Source organism: Cervus elaphus, chromosome 23, assembly GCF_910594005.1.
Source record: "Cervus elaphus chromosome 23, mCerEla1.1, whole genome shotgun sequence".
Classification (NCBI taxonomy): Eukaryota; Metazoa; Chordata; class Mammalia; order Artiodactyla; family Cervidae; genus Cervus; species Cervus elaphus.
Window position 1 is genome coordinate 54,888,859 of NC_057837.1, and position 25,786 is coordinate 54,914,644.

At 50.6% G+C, this 25,786-nt stretch overlaps 1 protein-coding gene across 1 annotated transcript in view; it reads left to right on the top strand.

Moving 5' to 3' along the window:
• The window catches only part of TAF4 (TATA-box binding protein associated factor 4), a 62,445-nt gene extending 39,894 nt beyond the window's left edge, over positions 1-22,551 (top strand). Inside the window, 10 exon segments of the mRNA XM_043883575.1 lie at positions 885-974; positions 1,514-1,756; positions 4,167-4,314; positions 4,678-4,792; positions 5,814-5,983; positions 6,282-6,412; positions 7,207-7,332; positions 7,875-7,931; positions 8,381-8,500; positions 21,062-22,551. Coding sequence (XP_043739510.1) covers positions 885-974; positions 1,514-1,756; positions 4,167-4,314; positions 4,678-4,792; positions 5,814-5,983; positions 6,282-6,412; positions 7,207-7,332; positions 7,875-7,931; positions 8,381-8,500; positions 21,062-21,229 — 1,368 coding nt within the window. The 3' untranslated portion in view covers positions 21,230-22,551.
• The last annotated feature ends 3,235 nt before the right edge of the window (positions 22,552-25,786 follow it).

Here is a 25,786-nt window from a genome sequence, read left to right on the forward strand (position 1 = left end):
TGGAAAGGAGTGAAGTTGCGCTCTCACAGCAGAAATGATCACTTCAGATGCGCCTTAAATATTTTCAGGAAACTAAGAGATTGAAAAACAGTGTCACCTCCTGAGAGGAACAAGAACTCCCAGCTTTTTGTTTGTTTCAATTACAGTTTATCTTCTAATGAACATTTGTAGTTAAATACATGCTGTTCTTTCTTCCCACGGCCCCTTGTCTGCGGCCCCTCCTGGGACTGGAAGCACGGGCTCATCTCACCATCTCTCTCGCTTCCCAGAAGAGCCCAGCGCTATCCCCCTGTGCTGTGCCCTTCTCAGGGTTCTGGGACCCCCGTCCTGCCCTCTTTGCAGCCCTGACTGCTCCCTCCTTGACTTGGGCCCAGTCAGCCCCGGGCTTGGAGGCTGGTGGGAGGTGACCCCGCGTGAGAGGGTGCAGGTGGGCACCTTGTCTCGTAGGACTCCTGGGTGTGGGCAGAGCCACCTGGGTCAGTGCTCACGCCTCCAGGGCACCTGTGCTGCCCTGTCCCTGCCCACCTCTGGTCCTCCTGGTCTCATGGCCGCTTGCTGTGGCCCCTCTCATCTGGGCACGTGCTTCTCTCTCTGGCGCCCCAGCTGGGGTCTCAGCATAGGTGTGGTCTCTCCAGGGAAGGGCGTCCCTGGCCTGCCTTACCTTCCGACTTGGTCTCGAGGGTACTTTTAGGCTTGTCTGTCTCCTGGCAGAATGCCTGATGTACAGTGGTAGTAAGAAAACTGAGGAATGGCACAGCGAGCCCACGGCCTGGAGGGAGGAATAACTGTTTGTAAAACTTGAGACCTGGAGAAATACTGCATAAAGATACATGTGTGCAAACTTGTATTCACTGAGGAATTTTAATATGAATTTTGTCTTCAAGGATGGAAAAATCGAAGCAGAAGATTTCACTAGTAGGTTATACCGAGAACTTAATTCTTCACCTCAACCTTACCTTGTGCCTTTCCTGAAGGTAATCCGAAGCCCGCTGTGAGCGCCCAGTGTTGGGGGGGGGGGGGGGTGGGCTCCTCTGGGAAGGGGTGGACTTGGACGGGTGTCACCGGTGCGTTTGCAGCTTTCAAGCCCCTGAGACAGACTGTTAAGTTTTCTGTTCGGAGGCTTTTCTGTAAGTTTCAAGAGCCCTACCGCTGCGACCACAGTGTCGTGTTGCACCTGGGGGTCCAGAAGGGCCCTGTCCTCTTAGAGGGCGGCCCGTGTGCCCGCGGCTGAAGGGGGCCACTCTGCTGGGAGGCAGGTGTCGCTCAGACGCCTCTGCTGCCCTAATGCGCTTTAACCGCCTGTCGGAAATGACGCTGCTGGTTGGTGTTTAAACAGTTCCAGCCAGTTCTCACTGAGGGCCACCCTGCCCAGCGGCAGTGACAGTGTGGGGTGCTGACACTGGATCCCTTGAAGCCCCACACCGACGCTGGGGTGTATTCTCAGGGTTGTGTATTTCTGGGTCAGAGGAAGGGTAGTGCTGCCAGCCGACCCCATGTCTGTCTTTCCGCCCAGAGGAGCTTGCCCGCCTTGAGACAGCTGACCCCCGACTCCGCGGCCTTCATCCAGCAGAGCCAGCAGCAGCCACCGGCCTCACAGGCCACCACCGCGCTCACCGCCGTGGTGCTCAGTGGCTCGGTCCAGCGCACGGCTGGGAAGACGGCGGCCACCGTGACCAGCGCCCTCCAGCCCCCTGTCATCAGCCTCACGCAGCCCACACAGGTGGGCGTCGGCAAGCAGGGGCAGCCCACGCCGCTGGTATGAAGGCCAAGCCTTGCCCTGCTCCCCACCCACCCACCTGCCTGTGGCCCAGAGAAACTGGCAGGGGGAGTTTGGGGTGTTAAATCCTGAGTAGTGAACTGTCAGGTTGAGATCAGGGCCCTGCAGGTTCATAGTTTATTTCTCAGTAAAGCGAAGTAAGCCTGTCGGTTTCTACCCTCTGGCATGTCCGTTATCTGTTTAGGCTTGAACAGACGGTTCAGGGTGTCCCTGGGTTAAGTGGACATAGCATGTGTGTGGTGCATCTCAGCCAGGCGTTGTCTTCCATCAGGAGCCACGGCCCAAACACACGGAACCAACGCAAGTGCTGAGCGTTGGGCACGTCAGTTTTCATGGCTTAGGACCCAGCTCCACAGCATAGTTTGGGGCCTGGGGCTTCCCACACATGCAGCTGCTGATGGTGGGTTGGTGTGTGGTTCTGATCCAGGTTCTGGTTGTGCAGCTGTGTAGAAGGCGTCTCTGCTGGGAAGAGTGAGGTTTGCCGGCAGGCAGGTGGAGTTCGCCAGGCATAGAAAGTCAGTTGCTTTTTTGTCCCCCCTTCCAGTTTCAAAGGGGTGTAGTTCCTAAGCGCGTGTGTGTGTGCAGTCGTGTCCAGCTTGTTGTGACCCCATGGACTGTAGCCCTCCAGGCTGCTCTGTCGATGGGGATTTTTGGGCAAGAATACTGGAGTGGGTTGCCATTTACTCCTCTAAGGGATCTTCCTCACCTAGGGATCGAACCTGTGTCTCCTGGACTGAAGACAGATTCTTTTACCGATGAAATCACCTAGGAAGGTCCTTTGTTCCCACTGTTGTTTATCAGTTGCTCAGTGGTATCCAACTCTTTGCCACTCCATGGATTGCTGCATGCCAGGCTTCTCTGTCCTTCAGCATTTCCCAGAGCTTGCTCAAATTCCTGTCCATTGAGTCAGTGATGCCATTCACTCATCCTCTGTTGTCCCCTTCTCCTTCTGCCTTCAATCTTTCCCAGCATCAGGGTCTTTTCCAGTGAGTCGTCTCTTCACATCAAGTGGCCAGAGTATTGGAGCTTCAGCTTCAGCATCAGTCCTTCCAATGAATATTCAGGGTTGATTTCCTTTAGGATGGACTGGTTGGATCTCCTTGCAGTCCAAGGAACTCTCAAGAGTCTTCTCCAACACCACAGTTCAAAAGCATCAATTCTTCAATGCTCAGCCTTCTTTATGGTCCAACTCTCACATCCGTACACGACTCCTGGAAAAACTAGCTTTGACTATATGGACCTTTGTTGGCAAAGTTTGATGCCTTTGTTTTCTAGTACATTGTCTAGGTTTGTTACAGCTTTTTTCACGAGGAGCAAGCTTCTTTTCATTTCATGGCTGTAATCGTTACCTGCAGTGATTTTGGAGCCCAAGTAAAGAAAATGTGGTGCTGTTTCTACTTTGTTCCCATCTATTGGCCACGAAGTGATGGGACCAGATGCCATGATCTTAGATTTTTTTGAATGTTCCTATAGACAGTTAAAAAATTTAATAAAACAATGCAGGTCTTTGTGTTACTTTCATTGGTTGTAGAGTGTGTATTTTATGATAATGCCCAAGTGATACTCAGGTGGGTGATCAGAGTCATGAGGGGAGTGCTGGTCTCTCACCTGCTCAAATTGAAATCTGTGTTTGTTTCTGCCTTCATCGGTGGTGAGGAAGATGGGCTCCACAGAGGTGGAGAAGTGTCTGCTGGCCACGGCTGGAGCCGGTGTGCCTTGGGCCAGTGTGCCAGTGTGAGGGCAGGGCTCCCTGCGCCCCTCCCCCGGAGGGGAGGGCTCTGCCTCGGTCCTGCTTTATTGCAGCAGAAAGACTAGATGCAGCAGACTCAGGCACCCATCATCACCTGCTGTCCTTGAAGCCTCTGGGGACGGGAAACCCTGAGGCTTTTCTCTTAGCTTGTGCCACAAGGTGGCCTGAACCTCTGGGGAAAATCGTGCATCTGTTCTCCCAGATGGTGTGGATTTCCACAGGACTGGTTGCAGAGATCACATGGGCCAGGGTACCCCCAGCCCCCTCCTCGAGTACCTATAGCACAGGGCAAGCCCCCAGGTGACCGTTATAGAATTCAGAAGCTGGGTTTTGAGCATCCTGCCTGAGGCTGTGGTGGGTCTGAGGTGGCCCTGGCACCCGTGCTGGCATCTGGGGAGAAGCCACTTGTTCCTGCTGGTTCAGGAGCTCTGTGGACCCTGTCCCCCGGGTGCTGACCTCAGGGCCCCACGTGCGGCTCTGCTCCAGGAGCTCGAGGTGGTGGTGGAGGCACTGGACGTGGGGCACCATCCAACCTGCCTGGTCTTTTGGGACGGCTGGGACCCTGGGCTGGGGATGGGTGCTGGCAGCCCCTTTGAGGGTGGGGGTGTGTGCTCATGCTCCCCCGTGGACTCTCCCCAGGTGATCCAGCCGCCGCCCAAGCCCGGAGCGCTGATCCGGCCGCCGCAGGTGACACTGACGCAGACGCCCATGGTCGCGCTCCGGCAGCCCCACAACCGCATCGTGCTCACCACGCCCCAGCAGATCCAGCTGAACCAGCTGCAGCCAGGTGAGCGCCTGACCCTGTCCGCCTGGTCCTCATCGCCGTGGGACTCACAGCTCAAGCTTGGCTACTTCACGTGGCCCGTCAGTGCTGTTAGCCCCGGTCCCCACCCTGGCAGCATGGTTTTTAGAGGACTGGATTCCTTACCAGCAGTCATTCTTAGACCTCAGAAAGTGTGATGAAATGCGGGAAGATAAGTACTTGAGACAGGCTGCCTGCACTTTTCCTGTAGCTTAGAGTTAGTAACGTGGTGTTTCTTACGGTTTAGGAAGCTTCCTCATGGCGGGTTGGGGGTAACGGCCTCCCTTGGCCCACCCAGCCCTGGCGCGAGTCCGTGCAGGGGGCATACCCTTCTCTCTTGCTCTGCAGTCCCTGTGGTGAAACCTGCTGTGTTACCTGGAACCAAAGCTCTTTCTACTGTCTCCGCACAAGCTGCTGCTGCACAGAAAAATAAACTCAAGGAGCCCGGGGGAGGCTCGTTTCGGTAAGGAGTGTGCACAAGAGGTGCCAGAGGGAAGGCCACGTGGGTACCTGCCTGTGCCCAGGAGTGACTGCTCCATGGCACCTTTTGACGCTGTGTCCCCACCACGCTCAGCTCTGATCTCCGAGCTTGTGTTTTCCCACTAAGCGACTCGAGGAGGTTTGCTGCAGACACAGGGTGGGAAAGGCAAGCCAGCTGACTCTGCAAGCCAGCAGGAGGTTTGTTTCTGAGACATGATGGCTCAGCCTTCTGAGTGCATCATGGTCCTCATAGAGGATGCATCCCGTGTCCTCCCATCAGTCTCAGAGCCTTTAGAGGTGCTGTGCTTTGGTCTCTTGATGGGCAGCTGGTCTGAGTATTGCCCTAGGAATGTCTGCGGTATCTCCTCTGGTTTAGGTCCAGAGGTGGTGAAGTGTGCACGTGTTGGGGGCCCATTGGTCCTTCCCTTCCCAGAAGCTTTGGCTCCAAAATGGTTAGGCAGCACTGGGAGGCTTCGGGGCCCACATCAGAGCTGGGCTGTAGGCAGGACAAGGAGGTGGGGGCCGGGCAGGGTGGGAAGGATGCTCATGAGGGTGAGGGAGGTTGTGGAGGTGAGAGACACGTCCACCGGCGGGTCAGAGAGGAAAGGAGCGAGGGTTCCCAGAGGCCATGCTTCCTCCTGCAGGTGAGAGAGCCAGATATGCAGAGCAAGTCAACCAGATGGGCCTGGTGGGGTTGAGTCCCGGCTGAACACTCAGGTGACAGCTCTGGGAAAGCCATCACTGGGGTTGCCCACCTGCCCTGGGGGCCTAGGACCAGTGACACACAACGACAGCAGCACGCCCAGCGCCCTCGTCTTGTTGTCTAGAACCGATTCTTCCACAGTGACCAGGCGCTTCACGAGGCTGCTGGTTCTAGGTGGGATTCAGGAGGATGCAGGATAAGTTAGTGCCTTTCTGGTGGTTAGAAAGCAGTGCTCGAGGGTCAGAGTTCGTAGAGTTCTAACCCTCTTTGAGTTAGAGTCGCCGCCTTTTATTCCCTGAAGGGACGATGATGACATCAATGACGTAGCGTCCATGGCTGGAGTGAACCTGTCAGAAGAAAGCGCGAGGATATTGGCCACAAACTCTGAGTTGGTGGGCACCCTGACACGGTCCTGCAAAGACGAGACCTTCCTACTCCCGGCACCTCTACAGAGAAGGATATTAGAAATAGGTACAGCCCTGGGATGTCGGGCCCCACGTGTGGGCTTGGTGTGGACCACAACCGCGTGCTCGGTGCACAGCTGTCCTGAGCTGGGGGGACACACCTCGTTCCTGGTCACCTGTTTTGCCAGGGCTGTGCTCTCCAGGGGGTTGACAGTGGTGGTCTCAGGGAAGCAGGTGTAGACCCCCTCCCCTGCGGGCCTGCCTGGGGTGCCCTTGGGTGCACAAAGCCATAACCAGTGAATAAGAGGAAGACAGGGAAGGGAAGAACAGCGCTCCAGTGATGGTAAAGTGCTGCCTGTCCCCAGGGAAGAAACACGGCATCACGGAGTTGCACCCAGACGTGGTGAGTTATGTGTCACATGCCACGCAGCAGAGGCTGCAGAACCTGGTGGAGAAGATATCGGAGACGGCCCAGCAGAAGAACTTCTCTTACAAGGTAACTGCTGTTTCCCTGGGGGACGCTCCCTGTTGTCCCTCCCCGGGGGAGGGTGCAGAGGTAGGCAGCCAAGTGTCCAGCCTGTTTGGAGTTTTCCCAGAACTGGATTTGGGGATGAGGATACTGCTTTCAGCCCCATGGCACCTTTGGGTGCCGTCCACCTGGCTGGGGAGGAGGATCCGAGAGCTGATCTGCTGGTCCAGGCAGGGGCCTCTTCAGCTCTACAGTGGGTGGAGTCTTCCATCCATTCTCCACACTCCCCTGCAGTCCTTGGGCCTGAGGCCTGAGCTGTCCCTGCAGCCCTGAGGGGGTCCCGCCTGCCTGTGATTCGGAGCAGCTCTCCGTTTTGTTCTGTGGAGGGCCACTTTTGGGGCACCGTGGAGAGGCCAGGTGCCTGCCGAGCCCTACCAGGCACTGCCTTCAGAGCAGCATTTGGAATAAAAGCATGTAGCTGTTTATTTAAAAAAATTTTTTTTAATGTTACTATAAAAATTTTCGCTGTCACTTAAAAAAAAATCAAGTGATGTTTGGTCCTGGATTTTGGCACCAAAAAAAAAAACAAGTGATGACAAAGTGTGTAAAATGGAAACTTCCCTGTGAGCCCCAAGGAGACTCACTTGTGACGGCATGTGAGCATCCAGAGTACTTATCAGATGTGGAGCTGGGAGGTGGAGGGGGTCGTTGGAGTCTGCACACCAGCCTGGGGATTGGGCCGAGGGAGGCCGGAAGCGGTACGCCGACTGGCTGACTGGGCTGTCAAGTTTATGACAAACAGTGTTTTCACTTTTTTGTAGGATGATGACAGATACGAACAGGCAAGTGATGTCCGGGCTCAGCTCAAATTTTTTGAACAGCTTGATCAAATTGAAAAACAGAGAAAAGATGAACAGGAAAGAGAGATCTTAATGCGGGCAGCAAAGGCAAGTGCTTGCGGCTCACTCAGTTTTCCCATCTCCATCCTGAGGGCTCACACACACGCTCGGGGTGTCTGGGGGCCAGAGCGCGCACACACTCATTCGGGTATCCAGGAGCCCGAGCGCTCATACTCATGCTTGGGGTGTCTGGGGGCCTGAGCGGTGTTTGAGGGTGACCTCATGACATGGTGCACGGGGCGGGGAGCCTTCGAACAGCAGTGGTCACTCAGTGTGTGGGCAGGTCCCCTAGCCGCGCGTCACCCTTGGGCTGCCCGTACCCACCATCCTCATGTCATATCACATCAGATTCTGCAGTTGGCAGACCCACCACAGGCCACACCATGGTTCTTCTGTCCAAGTGGTATTGATTTTCTCAAAAATAATGTTTGTTTTTTGTGATGATATTTGGCTAGGTGCATTTAAAAAATTTGACGTTTTCTGTTGTAAGACTTAGATTTTGTTATATCACGAATAAGATAACATGTTTGTCGGATGAGAAACGTTTAGGTCATAAATTGTTTTTCTTTTTTACTTGTTTGATAAAATAGTCTCGATCCAGACAAGAAGATCCAGAACAGTTAAGGCTGAAACAGAAGGCAAAGGAGGTAAGCTTTTCTAGTCTAAGAACCTGCACAACACACTGGAAAGTGTGTTTGTAGTCAGCCTGAGCGCTGATGGGTGAGAGAGGGGCTGAGGAAGTGATGGCATACCTGAAATGGGCCTCCACATAGCGACTAACACCTCTCCAGGTGTTTGCCTGTGGAAACCGTTTGTGTCCTGCTTTTACGTTTCCTGGTAATTTCTCATTCGGGGCATCTAATCTCTGTACTCTCAAAATTTGCTCACGTTTTCTGAGCTTTTTAAAAGATTTCTTTTATTATTGCTTTACTACTTTTATGATTGTAAAATATGCTTACTGTATATTAAAAAAAGTCAAACTAAAAGTTTAATTTAGAAAAATTTGGAAAACCCTTTGGTGTCTGTGTATTACTTTTGTAGTAAGAAAAAAAAAGGTGCATAAAATGACAGTCTCTGTTTGCTTTTCAAAACAAAGATGCAGCAACAAGAACTGGCACAGATGAGGCAGCGAGATGCCAACCTCACAGCACTAGCCGCCATCGGGCCCCGGAAAAAGAGGAAAGTGGACTCTCCGGGACCGGGATCGGGACCAGAGGTACCGCTTGGATGCAGGGACAGGGGCTGGAGGGCCTTGGGCGTCAGCCTCCCACTCACCCTCCAGGGAGTCGGGCTTTCGCACCATTTACATGTTGTCTCACCGCCCTCAGAATACGTTTTACATTCGATGCTTTATATTCAAATCAACCTATTTGTGGATGTCACTTGAGCCATCCCTTTGCAGGAGGAGGTTTGATCTCTGTAGCTTATACAGTGAGATTTAGGCTGACTTTGGAGACCATGTGGGACATTCAGTCAGCAGAGTGACCTTCCTTGAGGTGACTGTCCTCATTGAGTGTGGATGTGAGGTGAGCCCAGATCCCAGCATGAAGGAAAGCTGTGGCCTGGTTCTGTTTGTCCACATTTTGTTAGTTTCCTGTTTTGTTTGCTCTCGTATCTTTATATATAATTACAAACCCTCTTTTAAAGTATCATGATTTTTTCTTTAAACTGCCAGTTGTGAATCTCAGGAAGACGAGAACATTGTCTTTTATATTTACCTGCTGACTTGCCATCTCTGATGTTTGGTGTTCCTTCCCCGAGTTCCAGGTTTCCATCGGCAGTATTTCTCTTTGGCTTGAAGGACAGCATTTAGTGTTGCTGGTAGTGCAATCTGCTTGGTGATGGGATCTTTCAGCTTTTGTTTACTTGAAAGTGGTTGAATTTCCTTCTTAAAATTTTGAATGAAATTTTCCCTGAATATTCACAGTTCTTTTCTTTCAACTCTGTTTTTTTTAAAGTCAATTTCTCTACCTTCTTGAATAGGCCAAGCAAATCCAGATACGTATAACTAAATTTAATAGAATGACAGACGAACAGGGACAAGCGATTCTGAGAACTTTAGCTGCCTTTACATTTCCCCTATCTCCTGAGGCCTGTCTTAGTGCTGGTCTGTCTCTTCTGAGGGAGCTCCTATTCTCATTTAGTTGTGTTGTCTTGCTCCAGCTCACAAAGAAGATGGGAGGTGTCCCAGTGTGCTTTGCAGAATTACAGAACTCTTATTCTTTCTTAGATGTGAACACAGCCATGAACGTGTGAGCATCTGTATCCTGAAAGAAGTTGTATAGTATTCAGTGTTCCACTGTGATTTCGATCCTTGTTTCCTGTTGGTCATGAGTTTCAAGATGACTGTTTCAAGATGACTGTCTTGCTTCTTAGAAGTTTGTTGTCTTTGTTTAGGCGTGGTTCTCTTGACCTCTGCTGGGGCTTCTCTGAGCTTCTTGGGTCTGTAGGTCACTGTTTCTCCTCAAATTTGCAGCACTTTGGCCTTTACTTCCTCAAACCTTTCTCTGTTTCAGTCTTTTCCTATGGGGTTTCCCAGGTATACCTCTGTTAGCTCTCTTGACACTGCCCTGTGGGTCTCTGAGTCTGTACCTGTTTTTCTGTAATCACTTTCTTCTCTGTTCGAGACTGGATAATCTCTACTGATCTATCTTCAGATTCTCTGTCATCTTGCCTGTCCAGTGAAGTTTTACTTTGTTGACATATTTGCAGCTCTGGGATTTCTGCCTAGGTCTTTTTCTTTTTTTAAATCATTGCTAATTCTTTGCTGAGATTTCCCTGTCTGCTCCTTATTGAGGCCAGATTTTCCCATCATCCTTGGAACCTCTTTGTAAAAGCTGCTCTGACGGTTTGTCAAATCCAACATCTGGGTCATCTTGACTCGATCTCTGTTGACTGCTCTTGCCCGCAACTGTGGTAACAGCTTCCTGTCTCTGCACGTCTAGACATTGTCACCTGTACGCTGGATGTTGTGAATGATATATCATCACCCTCTGAAGAGTGTCACTGCTTGTTTAAGTTCAGCAACCGGCTGCTCATCTTGAGTGTGTGCTTTGCGTTTGCTTCGGTGTTCAGTAGGGTCTGTGGCGATCTCACCCAGTGGGGCTCAGTCAGCACATTTGCCTTCCCTGTGAGGTCAGGGTGGGTCTTGCATAGGGTATGATCCTTACTCCTGGGAAAGGCCTTGGCATCTTGGACTGGACCCCGGGAGTGAGGACGTGGGGCGGGCTGTACTCCTGCAAGGACTGTTAACTTGCGTGTGTTTTGGTTACATCACACAGCTGTTTCATGGTAATCTTAGTTCCATAAGTAACTTGATGGTTAATACTGACTAGTCTTTGTGGATGTCTCTTTAGTCATTTGGTTTTCCACATCTTACTCTCTGTTGGATTCTTTTGGAATGTTTCCTGGGGGCCGAGTTCTCCAAATTTGTGCGTGTTGACGACAGTTTTGATAGCTATAAAATCCTTGGCTCACATTTTCTTTGCTTGAGACTCTTCCTTGAGTAAGTAGTTACATTAGATATTTTCCCCTGATGTAAAAGGTTTGCTGTCTGTCTGATGACTGTCTGATTTTATTTCTCTTGTGTTTCACATGTTCTTTCTGCCCGAAGTTGCCCACAGAATTCTTTTCCCTCAAAGCCAAGCATTTTACTTGGAATCGGCTGTTTTTAGGTGGTTGTTCTTGGGGAGAGGTTGTGTTCATTCAGCATGCAGTTTGAACGTTTTTGTATTCGGGAACATTTTCTTTTTTGTTTTTGTTTTTCTCTTCAGAGATTCCTGTTATTCATATGTTGTATCTTTCATACCTACCGTCAGTATTTGCCTTTTCTCTTCGATCCTTTTAATCTCTCTTTTAAAAAAAAGTTTTATGCTTTTTAACCTTCTTACTGTCTTCTTTCTTCCTTAGTGTCTTATTTGTTTTATTTGCTCTTGTGTTCTTTTTTAGTGTAGTCTTCATTTCTCAACTGAAATTCTCTTTTCTTTCTAATTTTTCCTTGACTTTGTCAACTCATTTCCAAGTTTTGCTAATTTTGATTTATGTTGTTCTTTCATGCATTTTACCATTTTCTCAGTGTCTCTGCCTGTTTGGAAATAGACATCATAGTTTTGATTTCTTATTGATTGTGTTTCTGATGTTTTCCATTATCTCTCTGGGTGGTGTTCTGCTCCTTATTCTCATTTTTCCTTAGGGCAGCTTGTCTAGGGTTCAGCCTTTTAGTGGTTCACTTTTGTGTGAACTGTGTGGTCTTAAACATTCAGGAGGAGGCAGTGTGAAAATCTGCTGGCTTCACTGAGCTCCTCTTCCATAGTTTGCACATGGTGTTAGATGTGCTGTCTGTGATTCTTGGCTCTGCCCCTCTCCACTCTTAGCTGGACCTTTTTGTTTCCTCTGTCCTGTCCTGCTCAGCTTCTGTTTCACTCCTCACAGAGTCCCCTCTGTGTGGGCCCCTGGCTGGTCACAGGCAGAGGTCCTGGTGGCAAGGCCACAGTCAGAGTACCAGCCCAGTCTAGTGGCTGCTGTCAGGTGAACCTGCCCCCTTCTTGGTGAAGACCCTGAGGGTTTGGTTTGAGACCTCAAAGCTGCCCGGCAGCTTTTCGTGCATAGTTTTGAGGTGGTCTCCAGGCTTGTGGTTGCTTGCAGCTCGTCTCCACTGGTTTTGTTCTGTGTGTTGCCTGCTGGCCTTTGGTTTTGCTTCCTAGCTGCTCTGGATTTTCTCTGGCCTTTGGGAAGATTAAAACCTCTGATGTCTCTGGCACCATCTTTCCAGGATGTATTGATTAACATTTTTCAACATGTTTTCTTTTAATTTATAATAGTTTCAAACCTTTAGAAAAGTTGGAAGAACAGAATGAGAATCTCCATATCCAGATTTTCCGTTTTGAACACTTGGCACCTCTATTTCATCACCTCTTCTCTTTACACATGCAGTGTGCCTGTGCACTTGTATATTATACATGATGTGTATAAAATCTTTTCCCGATGGATATCCCATCACCTCTAAATGCTGATGATGCTGGACACTCTCTTACGTTACTACTGCACCCCCCTCCCCCCCCGCAATCAGGACATCGCCCTGATGGCCCAGGGTCCCCAGACCTGCTTGCACTTCACCGCCTGTCCAGGGCGTGTGCAGTGTCCAGCTGGCACGTGGTGTGAGCCTCTGCCTGATGCCTGCATTCCTGACAGCATTAGAGAGGACAGGCTTCTGGTTCTGTAGGGCGATCCTCAGTGTCATTAGGCCGACAGTATTGACTTCTTGCTGCTGGTGACCATAGCCTTGATGACCTGACTGCATGCTTGGTTAAGAAAGCAGCCTTCCCCACTGTGTAGTTGCCTGGTCCCTTGGTGTTCATTAGTGTTGTGTGAGGAGGGGTCAGGGTCACGCACTGCTCTGTCCCTGTCACCCCTCCCCTGGCCTCAGCACCCACGCATGGCTCCCGCTGCGTCAGGACCTCCAGGCTAGGGGCCAGGCTGTGGCGCTCTGTGTCCATCATGCCCCGACATTTACTGGTTGCCTTCTGCTGTGAAGAAGAGCCTCCCTCCCACCCTCCTCCATCCATCCATCCACTCATCACCGTGTGTGGACACATGGATCCTGCCGTGTTCAGGGGGTGTAATCAATGCTCTCGTTGTTTCTAGATTGATCAGTGGAAGCTTCTTCAAGCTGGTTCTATATCCTTTTGAAACGTTGCCCTCAACCTGTAAGCATGAGAGGTGTCTGGGTGACTGTGCCTGCCCTGTCCTCGCCCGCGTGGCACCTGGGAGCGTCCCTGCAGTGGAGGGTGATATTTGGAGACCAGTGTCTGAGCACTGTGCGTGCTGGTCACCACGGGGTCCCTGCCCCAGGCCCTGGAGGCCCCAGCATTCAGAGACTGGAACGTGTGTCTGTGCACAGTTGTGTGCGTGTGTGCGCCTCTCTGTATTGAGAATGACCCTATGCGTTCCAGTGGATCCTGAAATTCTAGTCTAGGACCTCAGGGCTTCTTCCAGGCTCCTCCCCTTCCTTCCTTCGGAGTCCCTTCACAGGCAGTGAGACATCAAGTTTCCATTCTTCTCAGAATATTTGGTTCTTCTTTGTTTTTGCTCCATGTAACCAATCCCACAACCACTCTGGCCGCTGGGGTCCCTGTGCTGGGAGGGGAGGGCCCAGGGGAAGGGCATGTTGATCAAGTTCTGTCTTAGGTACTGAAATACCTACAACGTAGAGACTGGCGGGGTGGGTGTGGGTGAGAGCAGGAGAGGTGTTTGGGAGGATGGAGCACCCCGAGGAGACAGTGGAGACGCGTCACTGGAGGGGGCGTGGCACCGTGCATTGTCGGTGTGCTGATTTGGGACTTTCGGAAAAGTGAGTTTTGTGTGTGATAACAAACACAAAATCTGGAGCTTCAAAAAGTCCTTCAAGTGCTTTTCTTCATCAGAGATAAGGCTTGATGTTTTTCTTTTTTAGTTTAGGACTATATCCTTAGGGTATGTCTTAAGAACTTTTATTATGAGCCAATTGTAGACTTGCAGAAAAGTTACATAAAGGGTAGAGTTTCCGTGTACCCCTCACTCAACTTCCTGATGTGAAGTAGTGCTGTGATACTGTGAACTCAAGACATTACTGGGTTTTGTCTTTCAGAATTAATTTTAAATATGTAAACTTCATATTTTAGAGCAATTTTCGGTTCACAGTCAAATTGAATGTAAAGTACAGTTTTTCCTATGCCTCTGCTCCTCCACCCCCTTGCACAGCCTCCCCCATTATCCATGCCCCCACCAGATGGTGCATATGTTACAGCTGATGAACCTGCATTGACACGTCATCACCACTCAGAGTCCACAGTTTATATCAGGGCTCACTCTTGTGTTGTACATTCTGTGCGTTTGGACAAATGTATGTAATAACCTATCCACCTTTATAGCATCACACACAGAGTATTTTCACTGCGCTAAAAATCCTCTATGCTCTGCCTGTTCATCCCTCCTGTTCCCCACTCCCTTGAAACCCATGATCTTTTTGCTGACTCCATAGTTCTGTCTTTGCCAGTGTCATAGAGTTGAAACCAGACAGAATGTAACCTTTTCTTACTGGCATCTTTCACATAGTTGAATGTTTTTAAGGTTCCTTCATGTCTTTTCATGGCTTGATAACACACTTTGTTTTGTTGCTATTTCATTGCCTAGATGCATCACATTTTACTTAAACATCACCTACCAAAAGACATCTTGGTTGCTTCTGAGTTTTGGCAATTATGAATACAGGAGCTGTAAACATCTGTGTACAGGTTTCTGTGTGGATGTGAGTTTTGAACTTATTCAGGTAAATACCAAGGGACACAATTTTGTGTGGTGAGAGTATATTTACTTTTGCTATAAACCTCCATACTGTCTTCCCAAGTGACTGTACCGTTTCACGTCCCCACCAGCACTGAACGAGCGTTCCTGCTGCTCCACACCCGCACCAGCACTCGTGTTGCCAGTGTTCTGGGTTTTGCCCTTTCTCATAGTTATGTGGTAACGTCTCTTTGCTTTAATTTGCGCCTCCCTAGTGACATACGATGTGGAGCATCTCTTCGTGTGCTTATTTGCTATCTACATATCTTCTTGGTGAGGTGCCTTTTAAGATCCTTGATCCATTTTTAAAATGGGGTTGTTTGTTTTCTTGTTATTGAGGTTTTAGAGTTGTTTGTATAGTTTGGATTTTTTATTTTTTAAGTCAGATGTGGCTTTTGCACATTTCCTCTGTATTTGCTGGTGCCTGCTCTCCATTGATGCTGCAGGGCCCTGTCCTGGTGTTCGGTCTCTGTAGCCCTCCGTGCTTCCTTGTCTTTCCTGACCTGACACTTGGAAGAGTGTTTATCAGTTGTTTGGTAGGCGGTCTCTTGTTCTGGGTGCATTGTCAGGTTCCTCTCGGTGAAATCCAGGTGATATAACGGGGCTGGAGTGTCGCCCCAGCCATGCTGCGTCCTCGGCGCGTCATCTCAGGAGGCGGTGACATCCGGGTGTCCCGCTACAGGCGGTGGGTCAGCTGGGCTTTTGGGTGTCCCCGCTGGAAAATGCGTTTACTCTCTTAATGAGAGTCTTGTGGGGAATTCTGGGGCTGTGCTCCGTCAACCCCTGTTCCTCCCAGTCCGTACCACTGCTCCATGCTCGGGGCCTCGGGCTCTCCCTGGGCCTTTGTTGGGGGAATCTGCCCTCTCTACCTCCTCCATTCCTTGCCTGCCTCTGTCACGGTGGGGCTTGCAGTGGGGTCTCCGGTCCTGGCCCTGCTCAGTTACCACAGGCCCCTTGTGCTTGGCTTCTGTCTCCTCTCACTTAACCCGCTACCTTCTGAAGGTTTCTCTCCTTCCCACACCACCTCACGTTTTCCTGCTGTAGCTGTGGGGTCGGCCATGTCTCCCTGGAGCCATGGTTCCTTTTGCTGGGACACGTGTAGGACCGTGTGTTGCCATGCTGTTGAGTTTTGCAGACCTGCTGGGCAGCAGGGATACTTGGTGTTTGTGAATGCGCTGTGGGTGCTTGTTCTCAGGACAGGGTATCGGCTCTCGTGGGGTTTACAGAACCTCCTGGATTACACCGACTCTCGGCTTATCTGCATCCACCTGCTGTGTTCTGTGCTAGATGTGGAGCTCCACAGTCACCCTTGTCAGTGACTCTGTCTTCATCTCCTGCGGGTTTTGCTTTTCTGGGGGTTGCTGTGGTATTTGATACGTACATACCCGTAAGTGTATCTTCACAGTCAGTTGCGATTTTTAGCATCATGAAGTATCTGTCCGTGCCCAGGGGGCTCGGTGTCCCCCTTGTCCTCAGTCAGGCCTGTTTCCCCTGCTCTCCTGTTCCCCTTGGTCTGGAGCCTCTGTTCCTCCTGGGCCCGTGGCCTCTCCTGTAGGTGCACCTCTGTGTGGTGTGCGGCAGGGTCCTGTCCTCTGAGTCCTGCTGGCGAGTGTCTTTCCATCACGCACAAGTTAAGCCCATCATCTGTGTTGATGCAGCTGACATGTGGGTTCAGACTCTGTCACAGATTCTTAGGGTTATGATTGTTTTGGTGTGATGTGTAGTCTTTGCTCCTTAGTTAAGATAATTGTGTTTAGGAAGGTGTGTGCCTCTGCTCTAGTGGTCACTTTTGTATGTAAGTGTTTGGGTGTCTTTGCCCCGGGTTTTCACGAGGTAACCAAGATGTTTCCTGTTGGACTTCTTAGCTCAGGTCCGCATTCTCCTTGGCCCCAGGCAGCCACACGGCCTCCCTATGGGTCCTGTGACCCCTTCCATTTCACTCTTTGTCACGTCATTTCTACTTCGTCATGGCATACGGTGTCATCTCCCGGCCACTTCCTCAGTGTCACTGTCGCAGCGGCTGTGTGTTTGTATTATAAATGCTTATTTCTCCCTTCTTCTGCGGATTCTCTGTTCTCTCTCACTGGGATGACCCTGACCTGTGGCCAAGCTCTCACGAAGCTCAGGTGCAGAGTCCCTGCCATATTGCAAGTTGAAACGGTTTTTCTGTGGCCTTCATGTGGAGGGCAGTCAAGCTGGATATAAAAATGTTGGTTCATGCTTGCTTTCAGTGATGTTTTTAATGCTTTTCCTTGCTTACTGTATAGGGGTTTCCCTAGTGGCTCAGTTAGTAAAGAATGTGCCCGCAATGTAGGAGACCTGGGCTCGATTCCTGGGTCAGGAAGATGCCCTGGAGAAGGAAATGGTAACCCATTCTAGTACTCTTGCCTGGAGAATTCCATGGACGGAGGAGCTTGGCAGGCTATAGTCCATGGGGTTGGACACTGTGTGACCAGCTTTCACTTTGGCTTACTGTATGGGTTTGGGAAGGAGAAGGAAATGGCAACCCACTCCAGTACTCTTGTCTGGAAAATCCCATGGATGGAGGAGCCTGGTGGGCTACAGTCCATGGGGTCGCTGAGAGTCGGACACGACTAAGTGACTTCACTTTCACTTTTCACTTCATGTATTGGAGAAGGAAATGGCAACCCACTCCAGTGTTCTTGCCTGGAGAACCCCAGGGACGGGGGTGCCTGGTGGGCTGCTGTCTATGGGGTCGCACAGAGTCGGACACAACTGAAGTGACTTAGCAGCAGCAGCATGGTTTTGGGAAAGCCTGATTCCAGGTTAATTTATCTTGGAAAACTGACAGTTTTATGAGGCTTCGTGGAAGTTGATTTTATGGGTTAATTTTCCTAGGTGCCCACTCGCCTTGTCCATGTAGGTTTGGTTTTTGGTTTCCATTTCTTGCAAGTTCCCTCAGATTATGGTTTAGTGTATTACTCCTGCCCTCACCTTTGGCTCCCTCTCTGGGGGCTCCGATGGCTCAGTGTGTGTCCTCCTTTCGTGTCTTCCTTTACCCTGTGTGTTCCTGGCCCTTTAATTTTTTTCCCCTTTGTCTCCTTTCTCTTCTTTTGTTCTGCTTTTCTTCTTTGCCGCTTATGAATTTTTATTCGAGTTTTTTCTCCCCTGAGCACCTTACAGTTTATTTTATTTGTGTATCAGATAATTTTGTCTTTCTTTCTCATTTCTTTCTTGAGTCAGTCCACTCTCATTTCTTTCTGGCTTTTAATCCATCTTGCCCTTATATTTTGAGTTTTTGATTCAAGGTGATTTTCATACCCTCCAATGTGTAAGTACATTTTTTTGTTGAAAGGGTTGTCTTGTAGTTGCTTATTTTTCCATATTGCGTTTGGACCTGATATGTGCGGGATTTCATTTTCTGACTGCTTGTGGTGGTTCTTGGTGGTCTTGCTGATCTTCCTCTTGTTAATTTCGTGGTATGGGTGTTGACAAGATTTGTGGTCTGATGACGCCCTCTCCTGACTGTTGTGCAGAGCCCAATGACTTAGCTGGTGTCTCTCTTGATGTGGAGGGCTGAGGTCCTCTGGTGGAACCCGCAGGACCCTACCCCTCCCGACTCACTTCTTGGTGTGCACTTAGGCACCCCCCAGCCTGCTCTGGTGGGAGGAGGACTCTCGCTGCTGTGTCTACTGCTTGGCATCATGGGGGCATAGCCCCCCTCCTCGGTCTTTGCGGAGCCTGGGCTGCATCTTCATGTAGTGCGGATGCTGTGTTCCCTCCCTGTTCTGGATGGCCCTGGGGGAGATGATGAAAGATACCAGGGTGACCTTGGCTCTCCTCAGCCAAGTGCCGGGGGTCCCTGGCGCCCTCCAGCTGCCTGTGCTCGGGCGTGGACAAGCTCGGGAATTGCACTGGTGTGAAGAGGAGCAGAGCAAGCCAGGGGGTGTCTGTGCTCTTGGTACTTTGACCTCCGTTACTTACCACCTGGCACGTGGGGCATCACTCAGACACCCTCTCATGGTGTGGACCTCTTGCTACTATTGTAGGTGCTCTGGGGGGAGTGGCAGTAAGGCCCCCCGTGCGAGTTCCCCCAGACAGTCCCCGAGGGGCTGGTGCTCTCTGCCACCGTGGTGAAGGCCCGTGGCAGGTCCCTGCAGCTGCAACCAGGTGCCATGGCCCATTGTGCATGGCTCGGGGGCCTGAGTGAAGTGACTGGCGAGCCAGGCAGGTTGGGGCTAAGGTGATTGTTTCCACTTGGTTCCTGCATTGAGTACTTGTTGCCTGTCAAGTTGGTTGTGGCATTTTCGACAGTGTTAAGGTTGCCTTCAAAGGAGACAGTAGGGGATAGCCTTTCATTGATCCTCTTGACAGTCTTGGAATGGGACAGGTTGAATTCACACAGTGCTTTCAGGTGGGGAGCTGGGGTCCAAGGTTGCTGTGTTTCAACCCCAACCGCTGCACATGCAAAACAGAACAAATCCATCATCCTCTGTGCTTGAACCTGTTGGTGAAAGTGGATGCTGGCATCTTCCGTGCAGTTTTCTGTCATCTGAGGTCACTGCTGATAACCTAGGGCCACTTCCTGCAGGCTGGGCACTGGGTTCCTGTGACTGCCTTCTGTGGCTAGGACACCCCAGAGCTAGTTGGTCACAGGCTGGCACTCACCCTATGACATTGGACGACATTTAGTGTCAGGTAGGAGGCCTTTGAGCACAGGCTTCTTGTTAAAGTCCATGAAAGAGTGACATGTGGCCACCTCATGACCACTGGTGCCTGAGACATGATGAGCGTGGCCAGCATGGCCACGGCCCTGGAGTCCCGCTGTGGGCTGTGCTAACGCTTGCTTGTCTTGTTTGGAGCCACTTTTGACTTCTGAAAAAGATTTCATTAGAATATCATTTACCTTGATTTCTGAGTTTCAGCATCCTTTACATTCTGTGCCTGAAGTGATAGCCCTCACCCTTCTCCTAGCTGGTTTTGGTCATTGAACTATTTTGAAAGTAAGAGCGTCAAACACGGTCCAGAATTGTAGTGAGTGTCACAGAAGACACCTGGCCCATGGTTTAGGTAGCGCTTTGTTCTCTGTGAGCCTCGAGGTCAGGTGGTGCCCCGTCCGCTCCTCCCAGCTGTCTCTCCAGACACTGGCCTCTGCAGGCTCCCCCGTGTTGAGGGTGCAGACCCACAGGGCCCCGGGCGCAGGCCAGCTCCCATTTTCCTGGTTCCTCTTGGCTATGTGTTTTCATCACCACCTTTTCAGGGGCGCTGTTTGTTTTGTACACAAAATGCTCCTATAGGGCTGTTATGGAGACTCAGGGAAAACTGGCAAGAAAACCTAAGTAGTTGTTTCAAACACGGACAAGTAGTCACCAGAGGACTTGTCTGGAGGAGGGACCGGTGTTTAAGGTTCTGAAGGGGGGTGTAAGGAACTCGTAAATTAACGGAAGACGCATGGGATGCCTCGCCTGCCATCTGCTGGCCGCTTGCTGCACTGCGGCCTCCTCCAGCATCACAGGACTCATGGCTCCCACCTTCTTAAACTTTGAGAAAACGCAATAAAAGTTCCATTGTAAGTTTTGCACTTGAAATACACATGAGCAACTTTAACCATCAGAATACAGACACTTCCTGTTTATTCTGAACGGAAAACCAAGACCCGTCCAGCTGGGAGTTATATGGTTTGCGCCCACGAGTGTCGGATGGAGACGGTGACAGACGTGCTGAAATCATGGATGCTGCTGCTGGGGGGGGCGGCGACACGGCAGGAAGGCACCCAGAACCCCAGCTCGGCAAGCAGGCAGGCGCCAGAGCTCACACCTTCGGCCGGATCCCCCCGCAGGCTGACCAAACTGGGTGCCGAGCAGTGCAGACCACTGTCAGCCCAAGGGAGTGGGGCCACCCTCCAGGCCGCAGACGACATGGTGACTGAAGAGTCCTGCAGCCCAGCTTGCCGACCGCCAGCCCGCCCAGCCCACGAGCCTGGACCTTGCGGCTTTGGGAATGTGCCTTTGTTGGCGAAGTGGTGGGTGACATGGCCATCGCAGGTGCAGTGCCAGCCCACCTGAGTCCTGGACACCAGCAATGCCAGCCACGAGCCCTGGAGCCGTTCTGCGTCCCTTTGGGGCAGGAGCCGCCACGTTTTCCTTCTGTGCCCGGGGCCAGAGTCTGAGCTCTGTGGGGAATCGCAGGGTTAGCATCTTCCAGTGTGTGCCTGAGAGCACCAGGCCTGGAGGTGGGCGCGGGGTCATGCCCCCTGCCCTCACCCCTTCTGTTAGGGACTGGCTGAGCACCGCGGCTCCAGCAGTTGGCCTAAGCCTGTCCAGGCCCGGCTTCCTCCATAGCCGGGTTCCGTGGGACACCTGTAGGGAACCGTGCGCTGCCCCCAGGCCTGCGGTCCTGGGGTAGCACCTGGCCTTGCCCCTTCCTTCCAGCGCCGAGGGCCCTGCCCACCTCTGCGCTCCACTAACTCGGCTGTCTTCTCCTTTCTCGTCACCAGGGCTCGGGCCCAGGCTCGGCGGTCCCAGGCAGTTCCGGCGTCGGAACCCCCAGACAGTTCACGCGGCAAAGGATCACGCGGGTCAACCTCAGGGACCTCATATTTTGTTTAGAAAATGAACGTGAGACAAGCCATTCACTGTTGCTGTACAAAGCATTCCTTAAGTAGCACGGACGCGGCCTCTTAGCAGAGACGCCTGGGGACTTTTTATATATTTGCAGATTACGCCTTTTTGTAACGAGCAAATGGGATATTGTTTAAAAAACAGCCACCTCTTTACAATGGAACAGTTTTATATTCCTGTTTCTAAGTCAACTCTTCAGTACGGAGGAAAACATGTTTCTGTAACAGAGAACACAGAGGCCTGCGGGTACTCTTACAGGACAATTAAATCCTAACTCATCTTTGATTGAGTGGCCTTCTTGCCAAACAAGCCATATATAAAAACTGATGGAATCGTTTAGCAAATAACTAGCTGCCCTCTTGTCACCTCATAGCGGTTTCTACATCGTTTGTGCATTTGGTTTAGTTCAACCCAGCTTACTGCGTAGGTGTGTGTCTACAGCCAGTGACCTCATTTCACTTATTTTATTTTTGTATTAGTCAGTTGGCAAAGCAAACTGATTTTTTAGACTATTTATCTCCCCCCCTCCCCCGCCCCTCCGTTCAGGATCCTCGAGGAGCAGGCAGCCCACCGTCCGCCTGCGCCTCGGGGCTTGTCCCTCTCTGCTTTGTGGGGCCCCGGTGACGCGCGGCTCCTTCTGAATGTGTGGTCAGCATCTGTACAAATGCATTTTATTTGCTATTGTTTGTAAAGCTGTAAAGTTAAAAGAAATGAAAACCTTTTCAGCATAAATCTATTTTACTTGCACTGTGTTTTTTAGCTAAAAGTGAAAACTTAGATGAAATAAAATCAAAGTTGAGAAGAATCATCAAAAGACTGTTTCTCAGTGTGAATCAAGTGTTGAAAAATGGTTGGTGTATTTTGTCAGTAATTGTACATAATTTTTGGCACATAACATGAAGATGGCTATGTAACTATAATTATTTTGCTAAGAGACTGTATGCAAGCTGTGGGCCCACTTTACAGACGTCCAGAGCAAAAGCCCCTTCTTTGTACCTATTTTTTTATTACAAATATACTAATTGGTTCTTTATATTTTCAGAGGTTATTGTATTAAATTGTCTATTGATAGTACTTTTATGACTGTAAATACTTTGGCTTTCTCTGTGTGAATTCTCATATTAGACTTTATTCGCGCGTGTGAACTGAATGCTGATCAGTATTTTTTATGGACACCCGAAAACTGTTACACCTTTTATTTTGTCTTTTAGGAAATCCCTGTCTTTCCATTTTTTCATGTAAATTTTGCACAGTTACTTGTTCATATGTAAATATTTTACTTTCAAAAATGAAGTTTTTAATTGCTATTGTTTTATATAGGATTGAAAGAAAATTAACTCCTTTATTAAAAACAAATTTATCTGTATCTGTTTTGCCTGTTTTTCCCAGTTTTCCACTTATAGATTCTGCTGCCAGAGATTCAGCTCTGGCTCTGCTGAGGTGTGTCTTTATGAGCCACTTGTTAGGAGTCAGTGTCTAAAACCCAGCGAGTCCGGTAGTAATAGCCTCACCTCCGAGGACAGGACCTGCCTCCAGAGTCAGACCTGGTGTCGCGTGCGAGGGCCCAGGAGCCGAGCTCAGGCCTTGCTCCTTGCCAGGCCACTCTTCCTCGGACACGGATGGACTCGTGCATCGTGGACGCCGGGCTGCTGTCCGTGCAGAGGCCTGGGGCGCCCCTGGGAGAGGGAAGGTAAGGCGGGGGTGGGGACATGCGGGCGTCCTGGCCCCAGCCCTGACGCGGACCCAGCTTGTTGGAGGGGGTGTGGTCTCTGGAGGCCCCGCCCTGTCTGGCGGTGAGTGACAGGTTGGCCTTGAAGCACTGTGGTTCCTGAGCGGGCCTCTGCCAGGGGTTCGGCCGCCGAGTTCATGCCAGCACGGGTCTCGCCAGAGCCGCCGCCGGCCTCGCCTGTGTGATGGCAGTTGGCGTCCATGTCTCATGTTGATTTTGACTGGTTTGCTGGGCCTCCCAAGATACGTGGGTTTCTGTCAAGTTACAGCCTCAGTCTGACCCATGTTGTGTCGGTCTCCCCAGTGACGCAGCACTGCGGTTGGTCGTCTCCGTGCTGGAGGCTGAGGTCGAGACCCAGATGCAGGCAGTGTGGTGTGGAGGGCGCGCCCAGGCCTCCCCGGCTCCTGGCGGTTGTGCACGTGCTGCCGCTCCTTGGCTTGTGGAAGCGTCGCTCTTTGCCTGCCGGGCCGTTTTCTCTGTGTGCACATCTGTCTCCGTGATTAAATTTCTCCCTTTCATAAAATGCCAGTCGTTTGGGTGAGGGCCTGCCCTAGTACCTCATTTGAGCTTTGATGGCCTCTGTGAGGACCCGGCCATGTTCTGAGGTCACGTTCTGAGCTCCTGGGGCGTTGGGACCCCCCCAGCGTGATAATTTTTGGGTAGGGGAGGCAGTTCAGCCCATAACACCTGTGATGCTGGCGATGAAAGAGGGTAGATGTGAATTTTTAGAGCCTTTCTTGGTGGCTCAGATGGTTAAGAATCAGCCTAAAATGCTGGAGACCTGGGTTCAATCCCTGGGTTAGGAAGATCCCTGGAGAAGGGAATGGCAACCAACTCCAGTATTCTTGCCTGGAGAATTCCATGGACAGAAGAGCCTGGCTGAGTACAAGCCCATGGGGTTACAAAAAGTCGGGCAGGACTGAGTGACTAACACTTAGCAGGAAGCACCAGGGCATGATTTCCAATCTTCCCTCTGCACCAGAGTGCTGGAGGTTGAGTACTGAGGTCATACTTGGACTCTCCCCCATGACTATTACTTTGTTCTCACTAAGTCCTTGGCTGGGAAGTATTGAGAGCAGAAATTAAAGGGTGCAATAGAGGATGAGATGGTTGGATGGCATCATCGACTCAATGGACATGAGGTTGAGCAAACTCCAGGAGATAGTGAAAGACAGGGAAGCCTGGCGTGCTATAGTCCATGGGTTGCAAAGAGTCGGACATGAATGAGCAACTGAACAATGATAAGTTCTTGGCCCTGAGATAAACTAGTTCAGTCAGTGAAGGGTGGCAGTACTTGCATTTCTGCAGGTGCAGCCTTGGTTCCAGCTTATCTGCACGTCTGATTGGGTCTGGTCGTCCTGCCCAGGGCCTCGCCCAGGTGCAGACTGACACTCCCTAGGAATGACCCCCGACAGAAGTGTGGCCAGCAGCTGAGAGGCACACATGTGTCTGTGTTTATGCCTCCTGTGAGCACAATTGTTAGTTGTCTCAAGTCTGACTGACGTTCCTGTGTGGGCTTGGGATAGACAGCCATTGGGCCGGGCCAGGACCATGACCAGGATGTCTGCTCTGACCATGTGCACCCCCCAGGGAACTATAGTGGCAGCTGGGCAGAAAGGCAGAGGAGAGAAATGCGGCATGAGGTTTGGAGATGAAGAAGGTGAAGGCAGGACTTTAGACAGCACAATCATGGACATAGAAATCCCCAGAGACTCTACAAACACATTGAAACTGAGCTGTGTGTTTGGTAAGATATCAGAGTGCAAGGTCAGTATCCAGAACAAAACATAATTTCATGTACCAGAAAGGTAGAAAGTACAAAAGAGAGCATCACCACCACCACCGAAAACATGGGGGTACCTTGGAATATATGCAGTTAAAGATCTTTACATTGAAATTAGAAAGAGGACCTAAAGGGAGAAATATGCTGAGCCCTTGGAGGGGACCCAGTATTGTGAAGACAGTGGTTCTGTCTGGACTGATTCAATGCCATTCCAGTCAGAACTGAGCAGTTTTCATAGAAACTGAAATCTGATTCCAGAAGCTTATGTGAATCTGCAGAGGACTTAGAAGAGCCAAGACAGTTTGGAACAAAATTGGAGAATTTCCACCCCTGGATTTCATGATTTTCTGTAGAGAGAAAATAATCAGGACAGCACAGTATTGGTGTAAAGACAGATAGGATCCATGAACAAAATAGAGTCCAGAAATGCATCCATACATTATGGTCACTAGGTTTTTGCTGGTGTGAACCAGATCCCGATGGGGGATGTGCACCTTGGCTCTACCCTCACACCACACGCGTCGCTTACAGATGGATCACAGGCCTGAAAATGGGGCTAACACCACAAAGCTTCTAGAGGAAGATGTCACAGATCATTGTGACCTGGGAGTGGGCAGGGACTTCTAAGGGGACAGAAGGCACAAGCTGTAGAGAAAAGATTGGAAAATTGGAACTTACAGATCCACTCATCAGGTGCTCTTGTGACAGAGAGAGGCCAAGCCAGGGACTTCCAGAAAACATTTGTGGTGTGTACTCTTGACAGCGGACTTGTGTCTAGCATACATTAATAGGAAGAATTCCACAACTGAGCAGTCAATAGACAGCTCAGTAAGAAATGTGCGAGGCCCTTGGATAGGTGCTTCATAGAAGACATGCCAGTGACCCAATACATGAATGGAAAGGTGTTCACCATTACTGGTCATCTGAGAGGAGCAAGTGAAAACCACAGCAAGTTGCCACCACGTGCCCACATTGGCTCAAACTATGATGATCAATGGTATCACATTGTGAGCGTCCTGGCCAGATGGAACTTCATGTGTGCTGTCATTGTGTGACATGGCGGGACCACCTGGGGAACCGTGTCACTTT